Genomic DNA, 24893 nt, shown 5'->3' with positions numbered 1-24893 from the left:
TGAAACGCGCAGTATGTTAGTCTTGGATCCTGCAAACTTAAATTGAGAAAAATGGATAGTGATGTAATGTATGTGCAATATACATTAGCATGTTCAATATTAGTTGTGGCGTTTTGTTATGTGTTGTTCACTTTTTAAATATAGGTTTACCATTGCACAAAAAGGCAATGTGAACAGGGCCATATTAGCAGCCTGGAGGATAAGCTGGGGCCAAGTAGTCACCTGCCCCCAATAATCCCCTAGTCTTCATTGGCGGGTGGGGTCCTGCATTAGGGTGTCAGCACATGATCCCATTGTTGTTGGCCTTTGATATGACGGTATAGTAGCTCTCCATCCTGCGGCTTCATCCCCCCCCCCTCCTTGTTGTCACTTTCTCCTCCCCGCTCGGGGCTGTGACTCATATACGGCTGGCCGCCAGCCCAGGACACTTGTAAACAGATCTGCCATTCACAGGAGCTGCTGCGCTCTCCCTTCCAGAATGCAGTTCTTTCCTCCCGTTCACTTCCATCTGCAGAGGTACAATACAAGCCGCAATGGGTAAGGGAATTTTTTTATTTATTTTTCCTTTCCCCTCTAAGGACAATCATAACATTCTTTCTACATACTGTAAAGTACGCAGCACTTGGAATTTTTGGCCCGTCTTCAAGGATTTTTCCTTGGAAGGGAATTTCCACTGTTGGCATTGCGCAGCCTTTAAATTTTTTGGGGTGTTTTATTTTTTTTATTTTTTTTTTATGGGAAATTCCACTGTAATTTATCTTATTTTAGTATTTAGTTTGACTATTGTTTCAAGCATTTGTGATGATTGCTTGTGTATGGTCATGGGGTATACACCCCCTACAATTGCTGCTGGACGCCATGCAGACAGGGTCCATTCAGCACTAGTGCTAGTGGTTAAACGCGTAGTCAGACTGGTGTTTGCTGCACGTTGTTGGCCACGGGGCAAATACTGCACTTTAGCTGCTACATCTGAACAAGTGCCGGGGCTTTATTCGTGCCAATATCAGGGTATGTAACCTCAGATAGATTTTTTTTTTTAGTATGCCTTGTCTTTCTCTTTGTAAATTTTTAAGATCTCTGCTTGCTGTCAGTGAATGGAAACATTCTTGCTGTAATCCTCTTCATCATCGTTCCCCGGTGGCTCAATGGCTGTTACACAACTACAACTCCTAATATGCCCTGACAGTTGCATGGTTTTGTATAGGAACACCTATAAGATGTCTGCTTGCTGTCAGTGAATGGGAACTTTCTTGTGTATATGCAGAGGCTGAAATTCTCTACATTTGTTTTCCCCAACATGTGGCAACACTAAAACTACCAGCCTGCCACAAAAGCTGCATAATCTTTCCTGACTCTCTGTAACATATATAAAATCTATGCATGCTGTCAGTGAATAGTTACATTCAGAGACGGTCACCCTCTAAATCTGCAATCTGTAACTGTCCAGCTTATGAATAGTTTGTCTAAATTAGATTCAAGTGTGACAAACCCTCTGCAGTGAGAAGTAGAGCGCTGGTCTCCTCCTTATAGCTCTTCAGCTGTTTCAGAACTACATCTCCCAGCCTGGCTGTATGCTAGGTGTTGTAGCTTTGCCACAGCTGGAGGAACATTGATTCAGGGATGTCAAACTCGCCGCCCTCCAGCCGTTGCAAAACTACAATTCCCATCATGCCTGGAGAGCCAAAGCTGATGGTTTGGTACAATTGTACCAAACCCTCAGCTGTTCGCTGTAATGTTTCCATTTACTGACAGCAAACAGATGGTCAATAAAGAACACTTGAAATACAAAGCAGCATAGAAAGTTTCAGGCTTTGTCATCATCCAGTGACTAAGCTGGTGTCACACAATATTGGTAAACCCCTTTCAGTAGTTGAGTATGTTTCACTTTTATTTTGTGTACTATATGACGTCGGTTCATGTAATACCAGATCAGGAACTCTCCTTGGGTGCCCCTCTTATCTCTACACGCTGCTGTTACCGAGAATATTTACAGAGTGACGCGCCACAGAAAGCGAAAATAAAATTATGATCCGTGTTTACTTTGCAAGGTTCAGTGTTAATATAATCTGTGCAATAGGCAACAGTAATAAGTCACTTACTGTATGTAATGCATTTACCGTAAAGAAGCCTTCCATAGTAAGCAAAGGCAGTTAGTGGTTCTGGAAAGGTTATGGTAACAGCTGTAATGATAGGTAATTCAGTACAATCAAATAACCACAGGTGCTACAAGTCATTGTATGTAGTGGTTTAATATAAAGAACACCTTCGTTGTAAGGAAAGGCAGCCTGTGAGAAACATGGTCTTGCAATACGATCAAATGGCATAGTAACTAAATGAACAATGGGTCCAGAAGTCACTGCGTATTATGCTTTTTTACTGTAAAGAATCATTCCTTAGTAAGGAAAGGCAACAGGCAATGGTGTAAAAATCATGGTACCCGAGTTGTGTTGATCCATGGTTGCAGGGCCGGACTGGGACTAAAAATCAGCCCTGGCATTTCCGAGCACACAGGCCCACTCACCGTGCGGTGATAAGTTATGAGAGGATGTTGTGAGTGCAGCACGGCTACATGTATCATCACGGCCATGACTGGAATTACAGATAATAACACAGTAAATGGGGTCAGAAGCTTCTGTCTCTGTACTTTGTAGCTGAGCTGCAGTTACAGGTCATCACCACTACACAGTGTACAGAGACAGACTGCTTCTGGCCCGGTCACTGTGCTCAGTTTAACACCACCACCACATACTGACTAATACCACCACACACTGACTAATACCACCACACACTGATTAATACCACCGCATACTGACTAATGCAACCGCATACTGACTAATACAACCACATACTAACTAATACCACCGCATACTGACTAATACCACTGCATACTGACTAATACCACTGCATACTGACTAATACCACCGCATACTGACTAATGTCACCGCATACTAACTAATACCACCACATACTAACTAATATCACAGCATACTGACTGACACCTCCACATACTAATACCACCACACACTGACTAATACCACCGCATACTGACTGTCACCGCTGACAGACATATTAGGCTCCTCACTCTGACACCATCCTCATCTCTATACTAACTGCACATCTGTACTGTCCCCTTTACACCCTCATTTAGTGGGTAGGCTGACTTTATGTGACCCCCTTATTGTATATGCATCCCTCTATGTAGCCCCCTTATAGATGGCCCCCTCTCTTATCCCCCCTCTCTTATAGATGGCCCCCTCTGTTATAGATGCCCCCTCTCTTTTCCCCCCTCCTTTATAGATGGCCCCCTCTCTCTTCTCCCCCCTCCTTTATAGATGGCCCCCTCTCTCTTCTCCCCCCCTCCTTTATAGATGGCCCCCTCTCTCTTCTCCCCCTCCCTTATAGATGGCCCCCTCTCTCTTCTCCCCCCTCCTTTATAGATGGCCCCCTCTCTCTTCTCCCCCCTCCTTTATAGATGGCCCCCTCTCTCTTCTCCCCCCTCCTTTATAGATGGCCCCCTCTCTCTTCTCCCCCCTACTTTATAGATGGCCCCCTCTCTCTTCCCCCCCTCCTTTATAGTTGGCCCCCCTCTCTCTTCTCCCCCCTACTTTATAGATGGCCCCCTCTCTCTTCTCCCCCCTCCTTTATAGATGGCCCCCTCTCTCTTCTCCCCCTCCCTTATAGATGCCCCCCTCTGTTATAGATGGCCCCCTCTCTCTTCTCCCCCCTCCTTTATAGATGGCCCCCTCTCTCTTCTCCCCCCTCTGTTATAGATGGCCCCCTCTCTCTTCTCCCCCCTCCTTTATAGATGGCCCCCTCTCTCTTCTCCCCCCTCCTTTATAGATGGCCCCCTCTCTCTTCTCCCCCCTACTTTATAGATGGCCCCCTCTCTCTTCTCCCCCCTACTTTATAGATGGCCCCCTCTCTCCTCTCCCCCCTCCTTTATAGATGGCCCCCTCTCTTCTCCCCCCTCCTTTATAGATGGCCCCCTCTCTTCTCCCCCCTCCTTTATAGATGGCCCCCTCTCTCTTCTCCCCCCTCGTTTATAGATGGCCCCCTCTCTCTTCTCCCCCCTCGTTTATAGATGGCCCCCTCTCTCTTCTCCCCCCTCCTTTATAGATGGCCCCCTCTCTCTTCTCCCCCCTCCTTTATAGATGGCCCCCTCTCTCTTCTCCCCCCTCCTTTATAGATGGCCCCCTCTCTCTTCTCCCCCCTCCTTTATAGATGGCCCCCTCTCTCTTCTCCCCCCTCCTTTATAGATGACCCCCTCTCTCTTCTCCCCCCTCCTTTATAGATGGTCCCCGGTCTCTGCAGCCCGCTCCTGTTACCTCCTATCACCACAGCCCGCTCGGTCCCACTCCTGTCACCGGAGCCCGCCTCGGTCACCGCAGCCCGCTCGGTCCGCATCCTGTCACCGGAGCCCGCCTCTGCCCGCTCCGGTCACCGCAGCCCGCTAGGCCCGCCTCCTGTCACCGGATCACAGCCTCTGCCCGCTACAGTCACCGCAGCCCGCTCGGCCCGCCCCTGACGTGCGCCGCTAATCCAATCAACGTAGAGCAGCGTGGGGCCGCTGCGGTGCACGTAACACGCGTTCCACGGCCGGCCGCAGCGGCCCCACGTTGATTGGATTAGCGGCGCACGTCAGGGGCGGGCCGAGCGGGCTGCAGTGACCGGAGGGGGCAGAGGCTGTGATCCGGTGACAGGAGGCGGACCGAGCGGACTGCGGTGACCGGAGCGGGCAGAAGCGGACGGGGAAGAGAAACGGGCCGCGGCGGTGATTTTTTTTTTTTTATGCGGCCCACGGACTGGTAATCTGGCCAGCCCAGTGGGCATTTGCCCGGCTTGCCAGATTACCAGTCCGGGCCTGCATGGTTGCAACTATATAACCACAGGGGCTCTATGTTACTGTTGTGTTTTTACTGTGAAGAATCCTAAAGAACTAAAGTGCACAGTCCTTTGAAAGTTCTGGTGGAGTTGTGCTAATACAGGGATGGGGAACCTTCTGGTGGAGTTGTGCTAATACAGGGATGGGGAACCTTCAGCCCTCCAGCTGTTGCAAAACTACAATTCCCATCATGCCTGGGCAGCCGAAGCTAAAGCTTTGGCTGCCCAGGCATGATGGGAATTGTAGTTTTGCAAAAGCTAGAGGGCCGAAGGTTCCCCATTCTTGTGCCAATAGTCCTTGGGTAAAGCCAAATGACCACAGAGTCTACAGGTCACTATTAGAGATGAGCGAACCGGGTTCGGGTTCGAGTCGATCTGAACCCGAACGTTCGGTATTTGATTAGCTGGGGCTGCTGAACTTGGATAAAGATGTAAGGTTGTCTGGAAAACATGGATACAGCCAATGACTATATCCATGATTTCCACATAGCCTTAGGGCTTTATCCAACTTCAGCAGCCACCCAAACCCGGTTCGCTCATCTCTAGTCACTATATGTTTTGCTTTTACTGTAAAGAATCATTCCATAGTAAGGGAAGACGGCGTGTGATGCTATGAGAGTTTTGGTATCAAAGATGGTCTGATGGGTCTGTGGACACAGCCTAATGGTCGAGGGGCAGGTACCCAGGCGCCAACAAGCCCGGTAGAGGGCTAGGGCTGCAGACCATTAATAAATTTTGGTGCCCATCTGAGCTGTCCTCTGTTTTTCTCCTAACCTTTGGGTAGTGCTGAGCCCACTTAGTAGATTACTGCAGGTGCTAGTCTTTGGACTATACCACCATCATAGTGTGAAAGCCCCTATGTAATACCATCACATGTTCTGCAGCACAATGTGTCCTCTCCTGTGCACCCCCACGATTGTCATAAAGTTTTGCAATAAATAGAAACATAAGGGGTCTCATACCCCCCCACCCCTGGGCACAGCACAGTATATCCCACCCTCCCCTTCTAAGTTTCCACCGAATCTGGAATAATTGGATCCTGGAAATAAAAGCCTGAGCGAGCGCACATAATGCTGTGGGTTGTCACTGCCGTCTCTTTGTCTCCAGTGGAATTTTCCAGCCAGGAGGGTGTAGCAGAGGAAATGAAGAATTGTAAGAGCGGAGGAATGTAGTGAAGGAGGCTGCTGTGTGAACAGGGACGACAACCAGGGACCGCACTGCATGCTGTTACTACCCATTCACATGATAGGGCAAAGGTCGCTGATCAATGAGGGTCCAACCACTGGGTCCATCACCCGTCATGAAGTAGGTTTAGTGCTCGGCAGCTTCATAGTCAATGAACGTGCGACCCACCATGCCACTCACAACAAAGACTTAGGGCTCTTTTCTTTATTTCATGGGGGTCCCAATATTTGGGCCGTGACACTTATTCTCTATCCTGTGGTGGTAAGTGTTTTAAAGGGGTTGTACAGGATTGTGCATGCTTGCTTCCTTTCTTGCATTGTGGACACCTTCTGCAGTACCAAGCCCTGAACAGGTGTGGGGTTGTTACAGGAGGAAAGCCGCCATGTTTGTCACATTTGGGGCAACCCAGAAATGGCGCCACTCTTGTCCTCAGTTTGAGTGTGGCATCGCAATTTTGTTCCATCGAAGTGAATTGAGTCAATTTGTAATAGCACACACAACCAGGTGTGGCACCTTTTTTTTTTTTTTTTTTTTTTTTTTTTTTTTTTTTTTTTTTTTTAGTTGGGGTAACCCCTTTAATTCTTTTAAAAGAGTTGTTAAGAATTTCAAAAACATAGCTGCTTTCCTTCAGAAACAGCACCGCACTGGGTTGAGCTGCAATACCACACACAGTCTATGAACAGAGGTGGCGCTGTTTTTCGATAAAAAGCGTCCATTTATGGTGGAGGTTCCCTTTACCTTGCCGGATAGTCAGACTTGGTTTGTAGTTATACCTGTAAACCTGCAAATGTGAGCAGAGCCTTATCCTGATTCTGCCTCCATCTCAGCCTGGACTGCATATAGAGCCCATAGTGGTACCAATCACAGCATAATCTGCCCAAAACAGAGGGGGCGCTATTTGATCAGCTATATACACTCCTAGTCCCCCATACTGTATTGTGATTATTCTTGACCAAAAATATTTGTTCTTATTGTCCCTTCTATCTTTTCCGCAGCCCATCCATGAGCCCGGATTTCCAGCACTATAGCTTCAGAATGCCGAATATTGGATTCCAGAACCTTCCCCTCAACATCTACATTGTAGTGTTCGGCACTGCTATATTCGTCTTCATCCTGAGCCTTCTATTCTGCTGCTACTTGATACGGTAGGTTCTGCCGATTCCAATACTTTCTTATGACCCCAACTGAGATTTAACTGCAGCTCAAGACATGACCACCCGGTTTAAATTGTGCCATATGATTCCACCATGAGCGCCATGTCATGGCGGCCAAAGCATTTGTCCCCGGGCGGTCATACCCAGAAGTTTACTCTGCAGCCATCCACCAGTGTCCAGATGTTCACTTAAAGTGACTTTAGTCTGTACCCACAATCTGTCCCCCCCCCCCCCCCCCCCAAACCGCTTGTACCTTCGGATAGCTGCTTTTAATCCCAAGATCTGTCCTGGGGTCTGTTTGGCAGGTGATGCAGTTATTGTCCTAAAAGACAACTTTTAAACTTGCATCCCTGTGTCAAATTGGCATGGCCTAGAGTGTGTGTGTGCCCTAACCGTGCACCGCCTCTCTGTGTCTTCCCCCGCCCCCCCCCCCCCCCCTCCTCTTCACTATTAGGAATGCACCAGGCAGGTTTCCTACTATTCATCACCTGTGTGAACACGGCACACGTGTTGGATCGTTAAGGCACCTGTGCAGTGTCCAGACAAGTGAGGAATAGGAGAAATGCTGCCCAGGGCCATTGCTAATGGTGAAGAGGGTGGGGAGGAGGGACAGAGAAGCTTCACAAGCCTAGGACACAGACACTCTAGGCCATGCCTATTTAACACAGTGCTGCAAGTTTAAAAGTTGTTTTTTAGGACAATTACTGCATCACCTGCCGAACGGACCGCAGGACAGATCTTGGATTAAAAGCAGCTATCCGAAGGTACAAGTGGTTTGGGGAGGCAGATTGTGGGTACAGAGTTGCTTTAATGTATATGAATATGTGCCCCTATAACTATCAGGTACACATTCATCACCAGCTTGGGTTCAGTAATGGCCCAGACGTATTCACAATGCTGGAAATGATGGATAAGGAAGTGTAAGGGACTCTCTGTGAATAATCACTATATAATAACTCGATTTCTGCCAGCCATGAAGGAGAAACCTTTGCACCTTCAGTAATGTTTCCATAGAGGAAGTGGTCACTGAGTCAGGTCTATGCTAACACATTGGAGAAGGTGCGATGTCTAGCACAGTGGGTGTGAGAAAGTACTGTGTGAACCAGAGTGGCTTCCATCAACCACATTATATACATTATAGGGGCATCTCGGAACATCCTAGACATTGGATGACTGAATACTACCTTATAGCCTGTACATCTCATAGACAGAGTATATGGGATGCTCTGCGTAGCCTACAGTTTGCACAGTATGTGATGTTCAGCAGAGCATCAGATTTATAATATATAGTATGATCTCCAGAGTACGTACTTTGTGTATACCATGTACAGTATATACGGGATATTCTGCACAGAATATAACTCAACCTGTAGTCAGGTCTGAGATGATGAAAAAAGAAATCTCAGATATTTTCTTTGATAGATGATTGCAAACAAGAGTTTTTTGGGAACAACCTGAAATTTTTTTTCATGAACTACTTCATAATTCAGATCCCAGACTAGACCCCAGTTTAGACCACTCAAATAAATTCAGACTTGACCCCTCAAATGTATTTGGTAGCTTAAAGGGGTTATCCACCGCTACAAAAACATGGCCACTTTCTTCCAGAGACAGCCCCACTCTTGTCTCCAGCTTGGGCGGGTTTTGCTGCTCAGTTCCATTGAATTGAATGCAGCTTAAAGGGGTTATCCAGCGCTACAAAAACATGGCCACTTTTCCCCCTACTGTTGTCTCCAGTTCAGGTGCAGTTTGCAATTAAGCTCCATTTACTTCAATGGAACTGAGTTTCAAAACCCCACCCAAACTGGAGACAACAGTAGGGGGAAAGTGGCCATGTTTTTGTAGCGCTGGATAACCCCTTTAAAGTGACTGTACCACCAGGCCCAGGCTGAAGCACTGGAGGCGGGCCGACCCACCCTTAGTGGGAGGAAACCCTAGCCCCTCTATGATCGGGTTCTATTGATTCTAATGGAGTCACGTCATAGAGTGGCTGGAGTTTCTTCCCACTAAGGGTGGGTCGGCCCGCTTCCAGTGCTTCAGCCTGGGCCTGGTGGTACAGTCACTTTTAGGCTGGGTTCACACTACGTATATTTCAGTCGGTATTGTGGTCCTCATGTTGCAACCAAAACCAGGAGTGGATTAAAAACACAGAAAGAATCTGTTCACACAATGGTGAAATTGAGTGGATGGCCGCCATATAACAGTAAAGGAGTAGGGCTAAAAAAGTGGAAAGGGCGCCATAGGGTGATAACGTAAACAACAGATTGTAGGTCGAACAAGCTGATAATAAACTGCTCACCTGATGGTGTTGTGCTAAGAACACAACACCTGTATGCAGTGAAGAGAGAGGTAGTAGCCGTAGCAGCCAGGCTCCAAGGGTAGATGCCGAGATCCCAAGCCAGGAGATCAGGGAATGGAGAATGGTAGATGAAGTGTCGGATCCTCGGGGTAGGCGGGGACCACAGGAGCCAGAATGACGGCGCTTCACGGCTTCAGGTTTAATGAAGTAAAACGATGAATTTTAACCCCTAGACGACCCTGGACGTAGGGTTACGTCATGGAAGTCTGTCCCCAGACGACCCATGACGTAACCTTACGTCATGGGTGTTATTCCCGCTATGAAGGAGGAGGTGGGGGCCGGCTGCAGTGAGCAGCCGGGACCTCACCGGCAATAACACGCTGCAGCGGCGCGACCGCGGCGTTTAAGTGTAAGTGACAGGGGGAGTCCCCTGTCACTTACCGATCGGGACCCCCGCAGTGTGACTGCGGGGGTCCCGATCGTTGAAACGGACTGCTGGAGGTCTCTTACCTGCCTCCATGCGGTCCGATCGGCGATCTGCTACACTAAGCCTGCACAGGCAGGCTCAATGAGCAGATCGCCGATAACACTGATCAATGCTATGCCTATGGCATAGCATTCATCAGTGTATAAATCAAAGTAATCTATGTAAAAGTCCCCCAAAGGGACTTCAAAAGTGTAAAAAAAAAAAAGTTCAAAACACTATTACACTACCCCAAAGCCCCTCCCCCAATAAAAGTCAAAATCACCCCCCTTTCCCATTATATAAATAAAACATATAAAAATGAATAAATAGATAAACATATATACCATAGTGTGCGTAATTGTCAGATCTATTAAAATATAACAAGCGTCATTGCGACCGGTAAACGGCGTACACGAAAAGAGGGAAAAAAAGTGCGCGGATTACCGATTTTATGTTACATTATATATTAAAAAAAAATCAATAAAAAGTGATCAAAACGTCCGATCTTCACAAATATAGTATTAATAAAAACTAGAGATCATGGCGGAAAAAATGACACCCCATACAGCCCCATAGGTGAAAAAATAAAACCGTTATAAGCGTCACAATAGGCCCATTTTATTAATATTTAATTGCCAAAAAAAAGGATTTCATAAAAAAATATATATATAACATTAGAGAATCTGTGTAACCTGCATATGGTTGTGTTCGGACTGACCTATAGAATAATAGTGTCATGTCGCTGTTACCATATAGTGCATTACGTAGACACAGGAACCCCCCAAACGTTACCATATTGCATTCTTTCTTACGATTTCACCAATTTATATCTTCATAAATAATATATTTGGAATTCCATCGTACATGTTATGGTAAAATGAATGACGCCATTACACAGTACAACTATTCCTGTAAAAAACAAGCACTTACATGGCTTGTAGATAGAAAACTGAGAGTGCTGGAGCTCTTAGAAGGGGAGGAGGGAAAAACGAAAGCACTAAGATCAAAATTTGCACGGTCCACTGGGTCATTTTGGGCCTGGTCCTCAAAGGGTTAATGGTCTCATAAACAACGCGTTTCAAGGCATAAATTGCCCCTTTGTCAAGTAGAAGAGACATAGTGTATCATAGGCAGAGGGTCCTTTATATATATGCCAAAGTATCTGTTTGGCAGGAAATTGTAAAAAAGGTGCCGCCCCCTGGGGTCAGAGGTGACTTAAACAGATCAAATCAAATGCTAACAATATACACTTGAATACAACATGATTACATTTGTTAAAAGTAAAAAAGACTCTTATGTGCATACAATCACGATTTCTATTATTTAAAATAAAATAAGATAAAAGTGACATCACAGAGGTCCGTATCACATGTTAATTTTTTTGGTGGTGATTTTGAATAAACTTTATTGTGTGCCACTTTTTTCTTTGTTGGTAGAGACATAACTTTATTTATAAGACAAATGATAAAAATCACTTGATCAGTTTTTTTTTTTTTTTTTTTGTGGTTTTGAATAAACTTTATTGTGTGCACTTTTTTCTTTGTTTGTAGGGGCATAACTTTATTTATAAAACAAATGATAAAAATCACATGATCGTTTGTTTTTCATTTATGAAACCAACAAATGCGATAACCCTAGATGTAAGTGCTGTGAGAACATCATATGTACAAACCAATTCTCCAGTAAAATCACTAAAGAAAAATTTCCTATAAAACATCACTTAACTTGTGCAACAGATTTTGTAGTATACTTACTCACCTGCCCCTGTGGACTTCAGTATATAATGAGAACTATAATGCCCCTGAGAACAAGAATCAATAAACATCGTCATAATGTAAACACAGGGTTTATGAAACATAGTGTATCAAGACACGCTTCCATACACCACAGCAATGATTTCTCTGGTTTCAAAATCTGCCCAATTGATCATATACCCGCAGATGCTTCGAATCGATTCCAGAAATTAAAGAGATGCGAGATGTTTTGGATCTTTAAACTGGATACATTGTCTCCTAATGGCCTGAATGAAGCTTTCGAAATCAACCTTTAATATATTCTCTCAGCCATAATATCCTTTCACCTTACACCACCTTACACCTATCCATAATAAAGTTTTAACTCAGTCCTATCCAGCTCATTTAGCCTATTTAGCTTAATCTATGGTTACCCATTATCATAGGCACACATGTACCTCATGTATATTTATATTAATTAGACATGTTTAAATTTTTTTTTTTTTTATAAAGTTATGCCACTATAAACAAAGAAAAAAGTGCACATAAACAAAGAAAAAAGTGCACACAATAAAGTTTATTCAAACCCCCCCCCCCCAAAAAAAAAACAAAAAAAAACCGATTATGTGATTTTTATCATTTGTTTTATAAATAAAGTTATGTCTCTACCAACAAAGAAAAAAGTGGCACACAATAAAGTTTATTCAAAATCACCACCAAAAAAATGAACATGTGATACGGACCTCTGTGATGTCACTTTTATCTTATTTTATTTTAAATAATAGAAATCGTGATTGTATGCACATAAGAGTCTTTTTTACTTTTAACAAATGTAATCATGTTGTATTCAAGTGTATATTGTTAGCATTTGATTTGATCTGTTTCAGTCACCTCTGACCCCAGGGGGCGGCACCTTTTTTACAATTTCCTGCCCAACAGATACTTTGGCATATATATAAAGGACCCTCTGCCTATGATACACTATGTCTCTCCTACTTGACAAAGGGGCAATTTATGCCTCGAAACATGTTGTTTATGAGACCATTAAAATTCATCGTTTTACTTCATTAAACCTGAAGCCGTGAAGCGCCGTCATTCTGGCTCCTGTGGTCCCCGCCTACCCCGAGGATCCGACACTTCATCTACCATATAACAGTAAATAACGGACATTATTTCAATATAACAGCCGTTGTTTTAAAATAACAGCAAATATTTGCCATTAAATGGCGGCCATCCACTCAATTTCAACATTGTGTGAACAGAGCCTTTCTGTGTTTTCAATCCACTCCTGGTTTTGGTTGCAATATAAGGACCGCAGTACTGACTGAAATATACGTAGTGTGAACCCAGCCTAAATCTTTTTTTTTTTCAGCTGCAATACCACTTTTCACCACTGCTGGAGGAAGCAGTTTTTTTATAGTGTTTATTGAAACAGCGCCCCCACTTGTAATTTTAGTTTTGATTAACCTGCATTCTCTGGTAATTAAGCCGCTAACAAAAGATAGCTTTGGTTTGGTTTTCAATATTATATACATATATATATATATATATATATATATATATATATATATATATAATGTATATATACACATAGAATCGGTGGGTGGCAAACTAGTGCATTCCCTTAAGCACTGGGACTCACAGGTTAGGGGACAGGGCTGTGGAGATAATCTCTCCATAGCTGTAACCCCTCTCTCCCCGGACAGAGAGCGCTGCATGTATGTACCCACATCTGCCCTGCTCATTCCTTCATGCTCCCCGCAGTCTCTCTCCGCCCTTGTGTTTCCCATCCTCTCCATTATGTGGATCTGCAGTTCCATTCTGTATCTACAAACCGCTGCTGTTTTTCAGGTTTATGCCCTTACTATACATTATACACCACATACTGATTGCTATACTGTACAGTAACTTATAATATCACATATTCTGCTGTTTCTGAATGTTTGTTTCATTTGTCTTACATGTTATTCCGAATAAAAAATCATTATTTTTGGGGTGTGGAACCAATTGTCTGCGTTTCTATGATTTCTTATGGGACGTTTTTGCTTTGGTTTAAAGGGGTAGTGCGGCGCTAAACAATTATTCACAAAATAACACACATTACAAAGTTATACAACTTTTTAATGTATGTTATGTATGTGAATGGCCCCCTTCCCCGTGTCCCAGGGACGGTATACAGTATTATATGGGCCTTTTAATGGAGTATTATGTGCTGCATAGTATTTGGACACTATTGTATTGAATGAATGCATTATATTAGTTTAAATTACAAAAAAAATAGAAAAAAAATATTTTTGGTGCCCTGGCCCCTAGCCGGACCTGCAAACAATAAAACAATTGTTTCTGTTCCCACATGCTCCTATAGGGTAAATTTATCTATGAAGTGATATAACACAGGCTGCCTGCAGCCACCTTGTTTGTCATCTGTTTTTCCCAGAATGAGATCTATAGTTTTTCTAGAAAACACAGTCCCAAGCTGTTTCTTCTTCCCATAGTTTAGCATGTTTATTTTGGTAGCCTTCTTCCACTTTGCAGCAGCTGAGCCATAGCGGGGTGCTGCTTTGTATCAGTTTCTCTTTCTTTTAAGACGTTGCGAGCATTTAGCCGAAGAATAATAAACATCTCACAAAACTGAAAGGGAACGGCGGGAGGGCACGGCTCATATAGAAGAAAGTCAATATTCCCTGTTTACCTCCAGCCTACCCCTTGTGTGTCCAGGACCAGCTGTAAAATACAAATGTTTTTCATAAAAGGGTTGCGTAAGAATAGAAAAAAGGATATTCCATTCCTCCAGAAATAGCACGACCCTTGTCCATGGGCAGTGTCCGCTATTGTAGCTGATCCCAGTTCTTTATCAGGACCTGTTCCTATTTGAACAGAAGGAATAGCAGGGTTCATGCTGAGCTTCCTAGTAGTGTTGAGCAGACTTGTCGAACCGTTCAGGTTCGGCAGCATTCTTTGAATGTTGGAGATGTTGAATGCTGCCCTAGGGAGTCCTGGAAAACATGTATTCCTGGCATCCCTAGGGCAGCATCCAACTTCTCTAGCTGCCGGGATCAATTGTTGAACGTACGGAGAAGATTGCCAAAGCCGAACAGTTCGGCAAGTCCGCTCAACACTACTTCCTAATTCATGAACCAAATGTCAGGAGGAGGGTAAAGCAAGGGTCCCTATAAAGTATTGCTGGCAGTGGCAATGAGATCAAAGGGACATAAGTCACTGCAGTCAGTGTCCTGTTGCTGTCGCATCAGTCTATGGAAATCTTGGTGACCTCTGTAGACTTAGTAGTAGTAAACATTACTGGTATGTAAAAAAGTCACTGGTAGAAACTCTTCAAACAATGTTAGAATGTCTTGCCATATATGGTTCTCAAATGAAGCAGTGCTTAAGCTACACCCCATTCCACTAAGGAACACCCCTGAGGAGCCTCGGAATCCTCCAATCCAAATGGGCAGCACAAAAACTGGACTGTTAATAAATAGTGGAAGGAACTTAAGAAAATAAATGTATTGGAAATCTCTCTGTGAGGATAACCTCTTACTGCAAGGACTTCTGTTGTTACAGCTGACTTTATGTACATTCTTGTAGTGTTTGCTCAGAAAAACAAGATGTACACAAATAATTGAGTTAGTACTGATTTCCTTGTATTCATGAACTGTGTGAAAATCACTAGTGGGCAAAGGTAGGGTAGAAAGTGAACTAGTGATTTGTATATAAAGAGAGACTAACCAAGAAGGATATGAGGATGATTCTAAGGCCATTTTAGGAGCCAATGGAGGAACCTTTGAAAAAAAAAAAAACTAAATTACCAGGACCCTAATGTTCCTGTGGCCCCACTATTAGCACCCTATTACACCAAACGATTATCGGCTGTACTTGGCCGTTAACCAGCTGTTCCGTCCGACAATCGTTTAGTATAGCGCTTCTTAAAAGACCACGATCAGCTTACATGCATGATGTTTGCTGATCGTGGTCTTTCAACAGATTGAAAAATCAGGTGATCAACCAGGCAGCCCCTCCCACAGCTCCCCATGGTCCCACCTCCACTCCTCCTGCTTGTCTGTGCATGTCATAGCACAGGCAGCAAGCAGGAAACGAGGAGGAAGCGATCGCTGGTCGGACAGGTCGGAGCTTGCTTCCTCCTTTTAATTGTGCCCTTAGATTTGTCTATAGAAGACCAGAAGCCTAAGGAGTAGCCCAAGACAAGGCAATAATCCAGAGCACAATTCCTGTAATCTGCTATAACAAACTAGCGTTGAGCGAATCTACAGTACAGTATCTAATAAATCGGTCTTTAATTAATTTAGCCATGTAAAAGCCGTTCCAATTCCCCTGAGATGTCTGGAATGACACAGTCCAGAGCCTTGTTCCAGACTACTCTGGGGAATCGAAACACTTGGAAAGCAGAACGACTCTTACATGACTAAATGAATAGTTTTGAGCTCAGCAAATCTTATTGTAGATTCACTTAACTCCATTAGAAACTACAGTCATTTATCAACTCCCTTACAGAATTGCTGGTTTTAGGTACAAGATAGGAAGCCAAAAATTGTTGTCTATACCTCCATGTTGACCTGTTCATGAGACACAAGCTTCCTCTACAGTGCAAGTGCGAACTTGCTGAACTGTCTGGTTTTGGCAACACCCTCCAAGCCCAATCGTAAGACATTTGATTCCTGGGTCTGGAGTAGTTGGATACTGTTCTAGGGCTGCCAGGATATAGGCCATGGTCTGTATTCATGTTTTCTTTGCAAAGAGTTCGGCAAGTTAGCTGAACGCTATCCACAGCCAAAAAGTGGCCATAAACGTTAGATGAATGACAGACAAACCCACAGATTTTGAGGGGAGTTGGCCAACCATCTATAGCTGGGTGCCATAACTCTTCTCCAGCAGATGTCAGGAGCAAATGGTTGAGTGTGTTGAATATCCTTCTGCCCAATATGCTGCAAAGGTGTCTTGCATCATCTTGCTTTCCTTTCCCTTCTCAAACCTTTGAGGACACGTGTTTGGCTAAGCATACATGTCTATGAATAGTCGAAAGGAAAGCTGCTGGCTACCCATTGTGCCGGATGTTCCCTGATCAGATCTGCCTGTATATTGTATAGGTACAACTCCTTGTTGCAAAAATGAGAAGTGCATCTTCACTCCTTAAAGTGATCATGTTGTAGTATTTACTGTATATACAGGTTTACAGGCAGCTACAGCAATAATATGTAGAACAAGCACTGATGAAAGATCGATCTAGCAAAGACAACTATATATGTGGGGCGGTTGTGGAGCCCATTACTGTTCCTATTCCACACAGGGCTATAAGTAATGTACAGTTTGTATGTTATTTTTTTTTTTATGTTTTCTTTCTTTCAAAAGTGTCTGACACAGTGTTACTTTTCTCCTCCAATTGAGACTACATGCATGCTAGTTCAAGTTAAGCATACATTTATACAGGTTTTTGAGAGAAAAGCTGTTGCCTTAAAGTGCACTTAAATAACTGTAGTGTGGATTGTGGATTGTATACCCCCACTTCTTGCCTCAAAAATGGAGGGGTGTCCCTTTTGGTTCTTGGAGTGATCATGTAGTAGTGTATATTCCTAGGTATTGAAAACTCCTTTAGTAGGATAAATACAGATCAGAAACTGGCCTGAGACTGACAACTACAGATGTGGGGCGGGTGTGGAGCCCATTACAGTTCCTGATCCACCTTCAGGACCTGAAGTAATGTCTTTCTTTTATTAAGTATAATTGCGATTCTTTTTTTTTTTTTTTTTTTAATTATTTTTTAAAATATTTTTGACATTTAAGTGCTCCCTCCCACTTCCCCTGAAGCCATACAATATTTAAAAAATTTTTCTTCTTCTTTTCTGACGATAATGCATTGCTATGAATGTCATGCATTTTACAAAGGGCTTTTTCCTTTTAGACTGTGCTGCCTGTTTTAAAGATTTCTGTGTTTTGAACTCCGAGACATTAAAGGTTCTTATAATGGAGGTAAATTCCACAATGTTCTTCTCTATAATGACTGGTTGCTATGGAAATGCTATTGAAATTAATGTTTAGTATTGTTCACACACACACACAATGGGGGGTGGGGGGTCCGGCTAATGTCATTAACCAGACCATATTATCTGCGGTCATTTACTACCGCACACGAGTCTACTTTAAATACTCTGTGCTGACAGTAGGAATTTCAGTGTCCAGTCATATTGTGACATTGTCCCCTGAAATCCTCTGTGCTGCTGGGGTGACCACTATGCTTACTTTTATAAGTTTATGGCCTCACATACATAGATCAGCAGCAGATGGAAAAATCAACAAAAACCTTTAATTTCTTGGCGACCTGCATGGTGTACATGTTGGATGAATGAGACTCTTGTTAGTAGTTCATGTGTTTCTCATCTGCCCGTTCTTCTTATCGCCCTCTACAGGTTGAGACATCAGACACGTAAGGAGCTGTACGCATATAAACAGGTGAGACTGGAAGATGGTTAATGGGCTGTACCCCGTTTCTGAATTTCTGCATTTTTTCTATGTATGTATGATGTTACATTTCTGTTTTTGTAATTTTTTTAAAAATATTTTCTTTTTAGGTTATTTTGAAAGAAAAAGTAAAAGAGCTGAATCTTTATGAGGTTAGTATCTACTATGTATGTAACTATTCTATTCTATTATAGCATTTTATGTCTGACTTTATTCCTGAATAGAGAAGAAAACCAACAATAATAATCGTACAATTCTTCTTCATGGAATTTACGAGTTTACCAGGAATTTCCTACGTTAATTCCCATTGTCAGTCTCCTCATTGTGTCTGCCGACGTAATGTAATTGTCCTTTCATCTTCTTGTAGATTTGTGCTGTTTGCCTAGAAGAATTCAAGCCCAAGGATGAGCTGGGTATATGTCCCTGCAAGCATGCCTTTCACAGGAAGTAAGTAATAATCATCCATTGTACTCAGGATTATAAATCGCTGCCATTACCTCCTATATTACACTCACTATTCCATACCTCCCAATTGTCCCGGATTCCGCGGGCCAGTACCGTTTTCGGGGTGCTGTCCCGCGGTCCCGGAACGGCGCCCAGTGTCCCGCATTATATGTGGCCCCACCGAAAAAACAATAAACCCAGTAACTCACCTGTCCGCCGGCCCCAGCAGCTCCTCTCCCGGAAGAGCGCGCACTCCCGTCATCCTCCGGGGTGGGCAGCGGGGTATACAGACACTGACTGTGCCGGAAGTGACCTGCAGCCTCCATCATGAATTACTTCCGGTACAGTCAGTGACTCGGTACCCCGCTGCCCGCCCCGGAGGATGACAGGAGAGGAGCTGCTGGGACCGGCGGACAGGTGAGTTACTGGTTTATTGTTTTTCTGGTCGGGCCACACAAATGGGGGGATTGGCTACTATGTGGGGCGCTATATGGGGGATTGGCTACTATGTGGGGCACTATATGGGGAATTGGCTACTATGTGGGCACTATATGGGGGATTGGCTACTATATGGGGATTGGCTACTATGTGGGGCACTATATGGGGGGATTGGCTACTATGTGGGGCACTATATGGGGGCATTGGCTACTATGTGGGGCACTATATGGGGGCATTGGATACTGTGTGGGGCACTATATGGGGGCATTGGATACTGTGTGGGGCACTATGTGGGGGATTGAATACTCTGTGGGGGATTGAATACTCTGTGGGGGATTGAATACTCTGTGGGGGATTGAATACTCTGTGGGGCACTATGTGGGGGATTGGATACTATGTGGGGCACTATATGGGGGATTGGATACTACATAGGGCATTTTTGGGGGGATTGGATACTGTATAGGGCACTATTCAGTCAGCAGCATGTGGTGACTGTAGGGGAGTGGCTATAGAGGGTCGCTATGGGGGCGTGGCTATGGGGACCGCGGCGCACATGTCCCTCTTTGCAAAAGTTGGGAGGTATGCTATTCTGCTGATGGGGTCACTGTGTAGATACATAACCTATCCTGTACTGATCCTGAGTTCCATCCTGTATTATACTCCAGAGCTGCACTCACTATTCTGCAGGTGGAGTCACTATGTACATACATACATACATTACTTATCCTGTACTGATCCTGGGCTACAGCCTGTATTATACCCCAGAGCTGCCCTCACTATTCTGCTGGTAGGGTCACTGTGTACATACATTACTGATCCTGTGTTATATTCTGTATTATACTCCAGAGCTGCCCTCACTATTCTGCACAATTACTTATCCTATACTGATCCTGACTTTCTTATTCCAGATGCCTCATTAAATGGTTGGAAGTGCGGAAGGTGTGCCCCCTGTGTAACATGCCCGTCCTGCAGTTGGCGCAGCTTCACAGTAACCAGGAGCCCAGCCTTCCACAGGGCCCATTGCCCGGAGCAGAGAACATTGTATAGTTTACAGCCAGGACGTCATCACGGTTCGCCTGTACGAGAAGCCACAAATCACATGGCCCTACCCCGCTTCTTTGGGGCAGATCCCAGAATCCTGGTGGGCAGCTGATGGATTCTCCGACATGGATATGTGGACTCTGTAGCAACCAAAGCACTTTCATCTCCTGCCTCCATGCAGGGGAGATACAAGGGAACTTGGCAGCAGTATTAGGCCTTGGACGAGCACTTTACAAGATTTCACTGAGACTTTTGCAACTTTGTTTTTTTTTTTAACATTTTATATGTAAATCTTTACTGGAAGTTTCACTGTGCCAGGGCCGGAAGTGGCACTACTGGCCATACACAAAGGGAAGAGATGGTACCGAAGAGATGGAGTTTTGCTGCACTATGCAACCTGCTTACCGTAAACCGAGACCACACCCTGTACACACCTGCCGCTATCTGTAAACCCGCTTCTATCCAAAATGTCTTAAGTATGAGCTTATGTGGTTGTCTTGAAGTGTACCCATCGTCGGCATGCAGCCATTTTGTCAGCTTTGACCAATGTGTTGGGTCACAGGGTCCTGCCAGGATTTATCCTCCTGGATATTGGCATAGCCCAAAATGTCTGCATTCCATTCACTATGACTCAAGGCTGTTACATGTCTTACATACTGTATACCATATTTAAAGGGGAACTCCACGGTGATCTACTAGGAAGCCCATTTCACCGTTTAAAATTGTGAAGACCATTGTTTCATATCTTATTCCCATGCTAAGTTATCGAAGTTACAACCTATGACAACACTTCCTTTCCAATGAGACCTCGGTCCTACAGCCACAAGTGTTCACGTTTATATAATTCACAAGGGGCGTTAACCTAGATCTGCGAGTTCTTCTACAAGATGTTGGGCACCATGCATGAAAACGCTTAGGTCATTGCATTCTTCGTACCAGAAGACGGTCATCATGATGATATAGAACACGTGATTATTTTTTATTTTATTTTAGAAGGTGGAAAAATGTAGATTTGACAATTTTTTGTTTCTAGGTTCTACAAAAAATTGATGATCCATAATCCAAATTGCATGTGATAATTTAGTGGCCGGATTGGTCATGGCGTTGGCCTTCACTGTATAGAAACTAGAGCACTTAAAAAAGATTAGAGATTGGAGACCAGGTGCTATAGAATTACTGTGGTGATCAAGTCAGGAACCACCCAAATGTCTGGTAGGTTGGCGTCTACTTTTCCATGGATCATTGGGAAATGGTGGGGGGGGAGAAAAGAAGGTGACTACCGTGATGTTTACAAATGCTTGGAGTGGTGGAGAGATAGTCACCTCTGTAGGCAGGGATGTGTTGCTAGTTGAAGTTCGTATCAGCTTTACGATTTAAGAAGGAAACGACCGTGCGCGCCATTCACAATTCATTGATCCTCAGAGCTGAAATCTCACAGTATATACTTAGTAATTTCCTAAAATTAAATAACACACCCGACCAGTGAATAGGACGACAGCAGCCACTTCTCTCTAATTCTTTACCTATAGAGATCATGGTATAGGCGCACCACCTGATCACATGACTTTACATTTACCCCCTTATATTTAGGCCCCTCCCACAAGGTGGGGGCACAAGTTTTCTTCCTCCACCATCTTTAAATGTTGTTCGTTGAACTATTTTTCTTCAGAAACCTTACAGCCAGGAAACAGCCTCCAATCTCTGAGCCAAACGCCTTACTTTATCTGGCGCCAAAGGTTTATCCAGATGTGGCGGTTATGTGTTCCTTTTTTTCTTTTTTTTTTTTTTGAGACAAGCCGGATTGTAATAATAATCTGATAAAGAACGGTTTTACGAGCATTCATAGTTTTATGACTGGGCTGAAAGGTTGGTTTTACTGTAAAGCAAATGTATTGCATTACATCCTGCATTATACTCCAGAGCTGCACTCACTATTCTGCTATTAGAGTTACTGAATACTTTGATAACTATCTTGTAGTAAACCTGAATTAAAGCCTGTGTTATACTTCATAGTTAAATTTAGAATTCTGCATGCTTCAGAGCTGAAATCTTAGTGTTCCCTAACTGTTCAGTGTCTAATGAGTGCAGCTTTTACAGGATGTAATTCATGATTAGTATTGGATGTACTTACAGCATGACCTCACTTTTTATGTAGCTACTATCGAGATATAAGCATGGTGTTGGTGCGTCCAGGCATCCTAAAAATTGCCAATATCAACCAATCAATGTGGTGTTAATATCAGCGGCCTAGTATCATGCGTAGTATTCATGCTCTGAAATTGTTCTTCTGTAGAAGTTTAGATCTGAGGGGGTGCTCCCTCTACTTTGTGGAGACCACCAACTCATGTAGAGGGTGTTACAGGCCATGCAATGCTTCCTGGGTAAAAGAAATGTGCAAATTGGGTCTGACTAGTGCCCTAGTCATGCTTCAAGGCTGTTAGACAGATTGGACATTGACTAATCAGGTGGCTACCTACAATAAGGGGCACTAGAGAGTCGGCTTTGTTCCTTTTGGAGAAAAGATAATTTGAATATATAGATATTTAAAGGGGTTATCCAAAATTTGAAAAAAACATGGCCACTTTCTTCTAGAGACAGCACCACTCTTGCCTCCAATTTGGGTGCAGATTTTGCAACTCTGTTCCATTGAAGTGAATGGAGCTTAACTGCAAACCACCAAACCTGAACTGGAGACAAGACATGTCAGTTATTTCCGTCCCCGTACGGGATCCCGGCCGGAGCGCATACCATGTGTATACGCTCCAGCCGGGATCCCATTGAAACTAAGGCATTGTTCCACCCCGCAAAAACTACGGCCGTTGTTGCCATCTGCAACAACGGCCGTAGTTTTACGTAGTGTGAACATAGCCTTAATCAGAAGGTCCTGCAGAAGTCTAAAACAACAGAAGATTCTTCTTCAAGTTATTTTAGAATAAAATTGAAAATTAGATTTTTTTCCGGGAGATTTGTTGTGATTGTGTTAGGTGTTCGACTGGCTTAGAAGTCTCGTGTACGGCGTTCAGAATGAAGTATTTCCATTTTTTTTCATAACGTGCCTAAATTGTGAGCACTTCTAGTGGACATTGCACAATTGCTTTGCTGTATAGAGTTTAATGTTTCCTTAAAAAAATTCTAATTTGCCTAATTTTGCATTGTCTATACGCCGTGAATACAATCTATTCTTTTATCGATAATCCTATGGTAGATAATCCGCCATGTCAAGAAACTAGTTATAGCAGAATTGCCCTTGATGATTTAAAAACAATTGTCAGTTATTTTTAGCTTCCTATATCGGTCGTGGTGATTGGTCAGAAGTATCGTGTACCGGTATATTCATAGTCACGCCTATATGACTAAATAGCCGTGTTTTTATACCTGCCTACAAGGGCTATTGCTTTAGAATGAAATGTGTATAGTGTATTCATGGTATCATGGTCTTATTATATGATATTTGCTCCCCATATAATTTCATGTCGGATTTTTTAGCCCCATGGTGCCAGTACCCAATTTGAGTCATATGTTTGCTTCCTGGAATTATGGTGTTAATAAATTCTGACAATTTGGTCAAATTTACATTTTTATCCCTTTAAATCAGGAATGGGGAACCTTCGGCCCTCCAGCTGTTGCAAAACTACAATTCCCATCAGGCCTGGACAGCCAAAGTTTTAGCTTTGGCTGTCCAGGCCTGATGGGAATTGTAGTTTTGCAACAGCTAGAGGGCCGAAGGTTCCCCATCCCCGCTTTAAATAGACAAGGTAGCCATCTTTTGATGTAAAACAAAAACCTATGAACTATGGGGGAGATTTATGAAACATGGTGTAAAGTGAGACTGGCTCAGTTGCCCCTAGCAACCAATCAGATTCCACCTTTCATTCCTCACAGACTCTTTGGAAAAAGAAAGGTGGAATCTGATTGGTTGCTAGGGGCAACTGAGCATCAGATTCCACCTTTCTTTTTCCAAAGAGTCTGTGAGGAATGAAAGGTGGAATCTGATTGGTTGCTAGGGGCAACTGAGCCAGTTTCACTTTACACCATGTTTGATAAACCTCCCCTATGTATTAGAAGCTAGTTACATAAGCACGCTTCCGAAACAGTATATTGATTTAATGGATTGTCTGAGATCTACCATGCAAGATGGCCACCACCACTTTAAATGGCCGTAATGAATTGTTGAAAATTTTCAAATTTTTAGCGACTCTGCATTTGTACAAGCAAACGATATTTTCATACCGTGAATTACCCATAAAAACTTATATAGCCTCATCAGTGAGTCTCACAATGGTAGCAGCCATTTTGTAGGCTGAAGCCATCGAAAAATGTAGGTGCTCTCCATAGCCTTTCAATGCTTTTGTTAGTTCTTTGTGACAATGCTGGCTGTCATGGTTGTGCTACAGTTATTCTAAGCAAATGGCACCTTCATGTATAGAAAATAGATATTAATATGTCATACCCTGAATAGTAGTTCATTATAAGGCCTTGTCATTGGAAATGTTATGTTAGAATTGCCATAGCCCACAAGAATATAACGGTTTCCTAGATGAATTGTGGAGTATTACAGTAGTGAGGAGTATAAGATGTTGTGCCAAGTTTGTAACCCCCCCCCCCCCCCCCAATGACTTGTGACTATAGTTGCAGCCTCCCATATGTGACATTCAAGCTGCATATCAATAGTGGTGACATATACTGACATGAATATCCATATTATTGTCCATAGGGAGTGATATTATTTGTATTTGGCATGGATATGTTCAGTATATTTCTACTAGACTGGGCTGGAT

The 24893-nt window shown here is 43.6% G+C and overlaps 1 protein-coding gene across 5 annotated transcripts in view; it reads left to right on the top strand.

Annotated features, from left to right (window-relative positions):
• Positions 1-23728, top strand: part of LOC138796696 (RING finger protein 24) — a 63712-nt gene extending 39984 nt beyond the window's left edge. For 4 of the 5 annotated variants that reach the window (XM_069976337.1, XM_069976335.1, XM_069976333.1 and 1 more), the window contains exons 2-6: positions 7062-7211; positions 18141-18183; positions 18303-18344; positions 18560-18639; positions 19983-23728. In XM_069976337.1, coding sequence (XP_069832438.1) covers positions 7069-7211; positions 18141-18183; positions 18303-18344; positions 18560-18639; positions 19983-20121 — 447 coding nt within the window. In that variant the 5' untranslated portion in view covers positions 7062-7068 and the 3' untranslated portion in view covers positions 20122-23728. Of the gene's footprint in view, positions 1-453; positions 538-7061; positions 7212-18140; positions 18184-18302; positions 18345-18559; positions 18640-19982 lie in introns of those variants that run through there. The other variant, XM_069976332.1, reaches the window with a different exon arrangement.
• Positions 23729-24893: the final 1165 nt, after the last annotated feature.

Source organism: Dendropsophus ebraccatus, chromosome 7 (assembly GCF_027789765.1).
Source record: "Dendropsophus ebraccatus isolate aDenEbr1 chromosome 7, aDenEbr1.pat, whole genome shotgun sequence".
Taxonomy (NCBI): domain Eukaryota; kingdom Metazoa; phylum Chordata; class Amphibia; order Anura; family Hylidae; genus Dendropsophus; species Dendropsophus ebraccatus.
The sequence above is the reverse complement of the archived record's forward strand: the minus strand, read 5'-3'. Positions and strand labels throughout refer to the sequence as shown.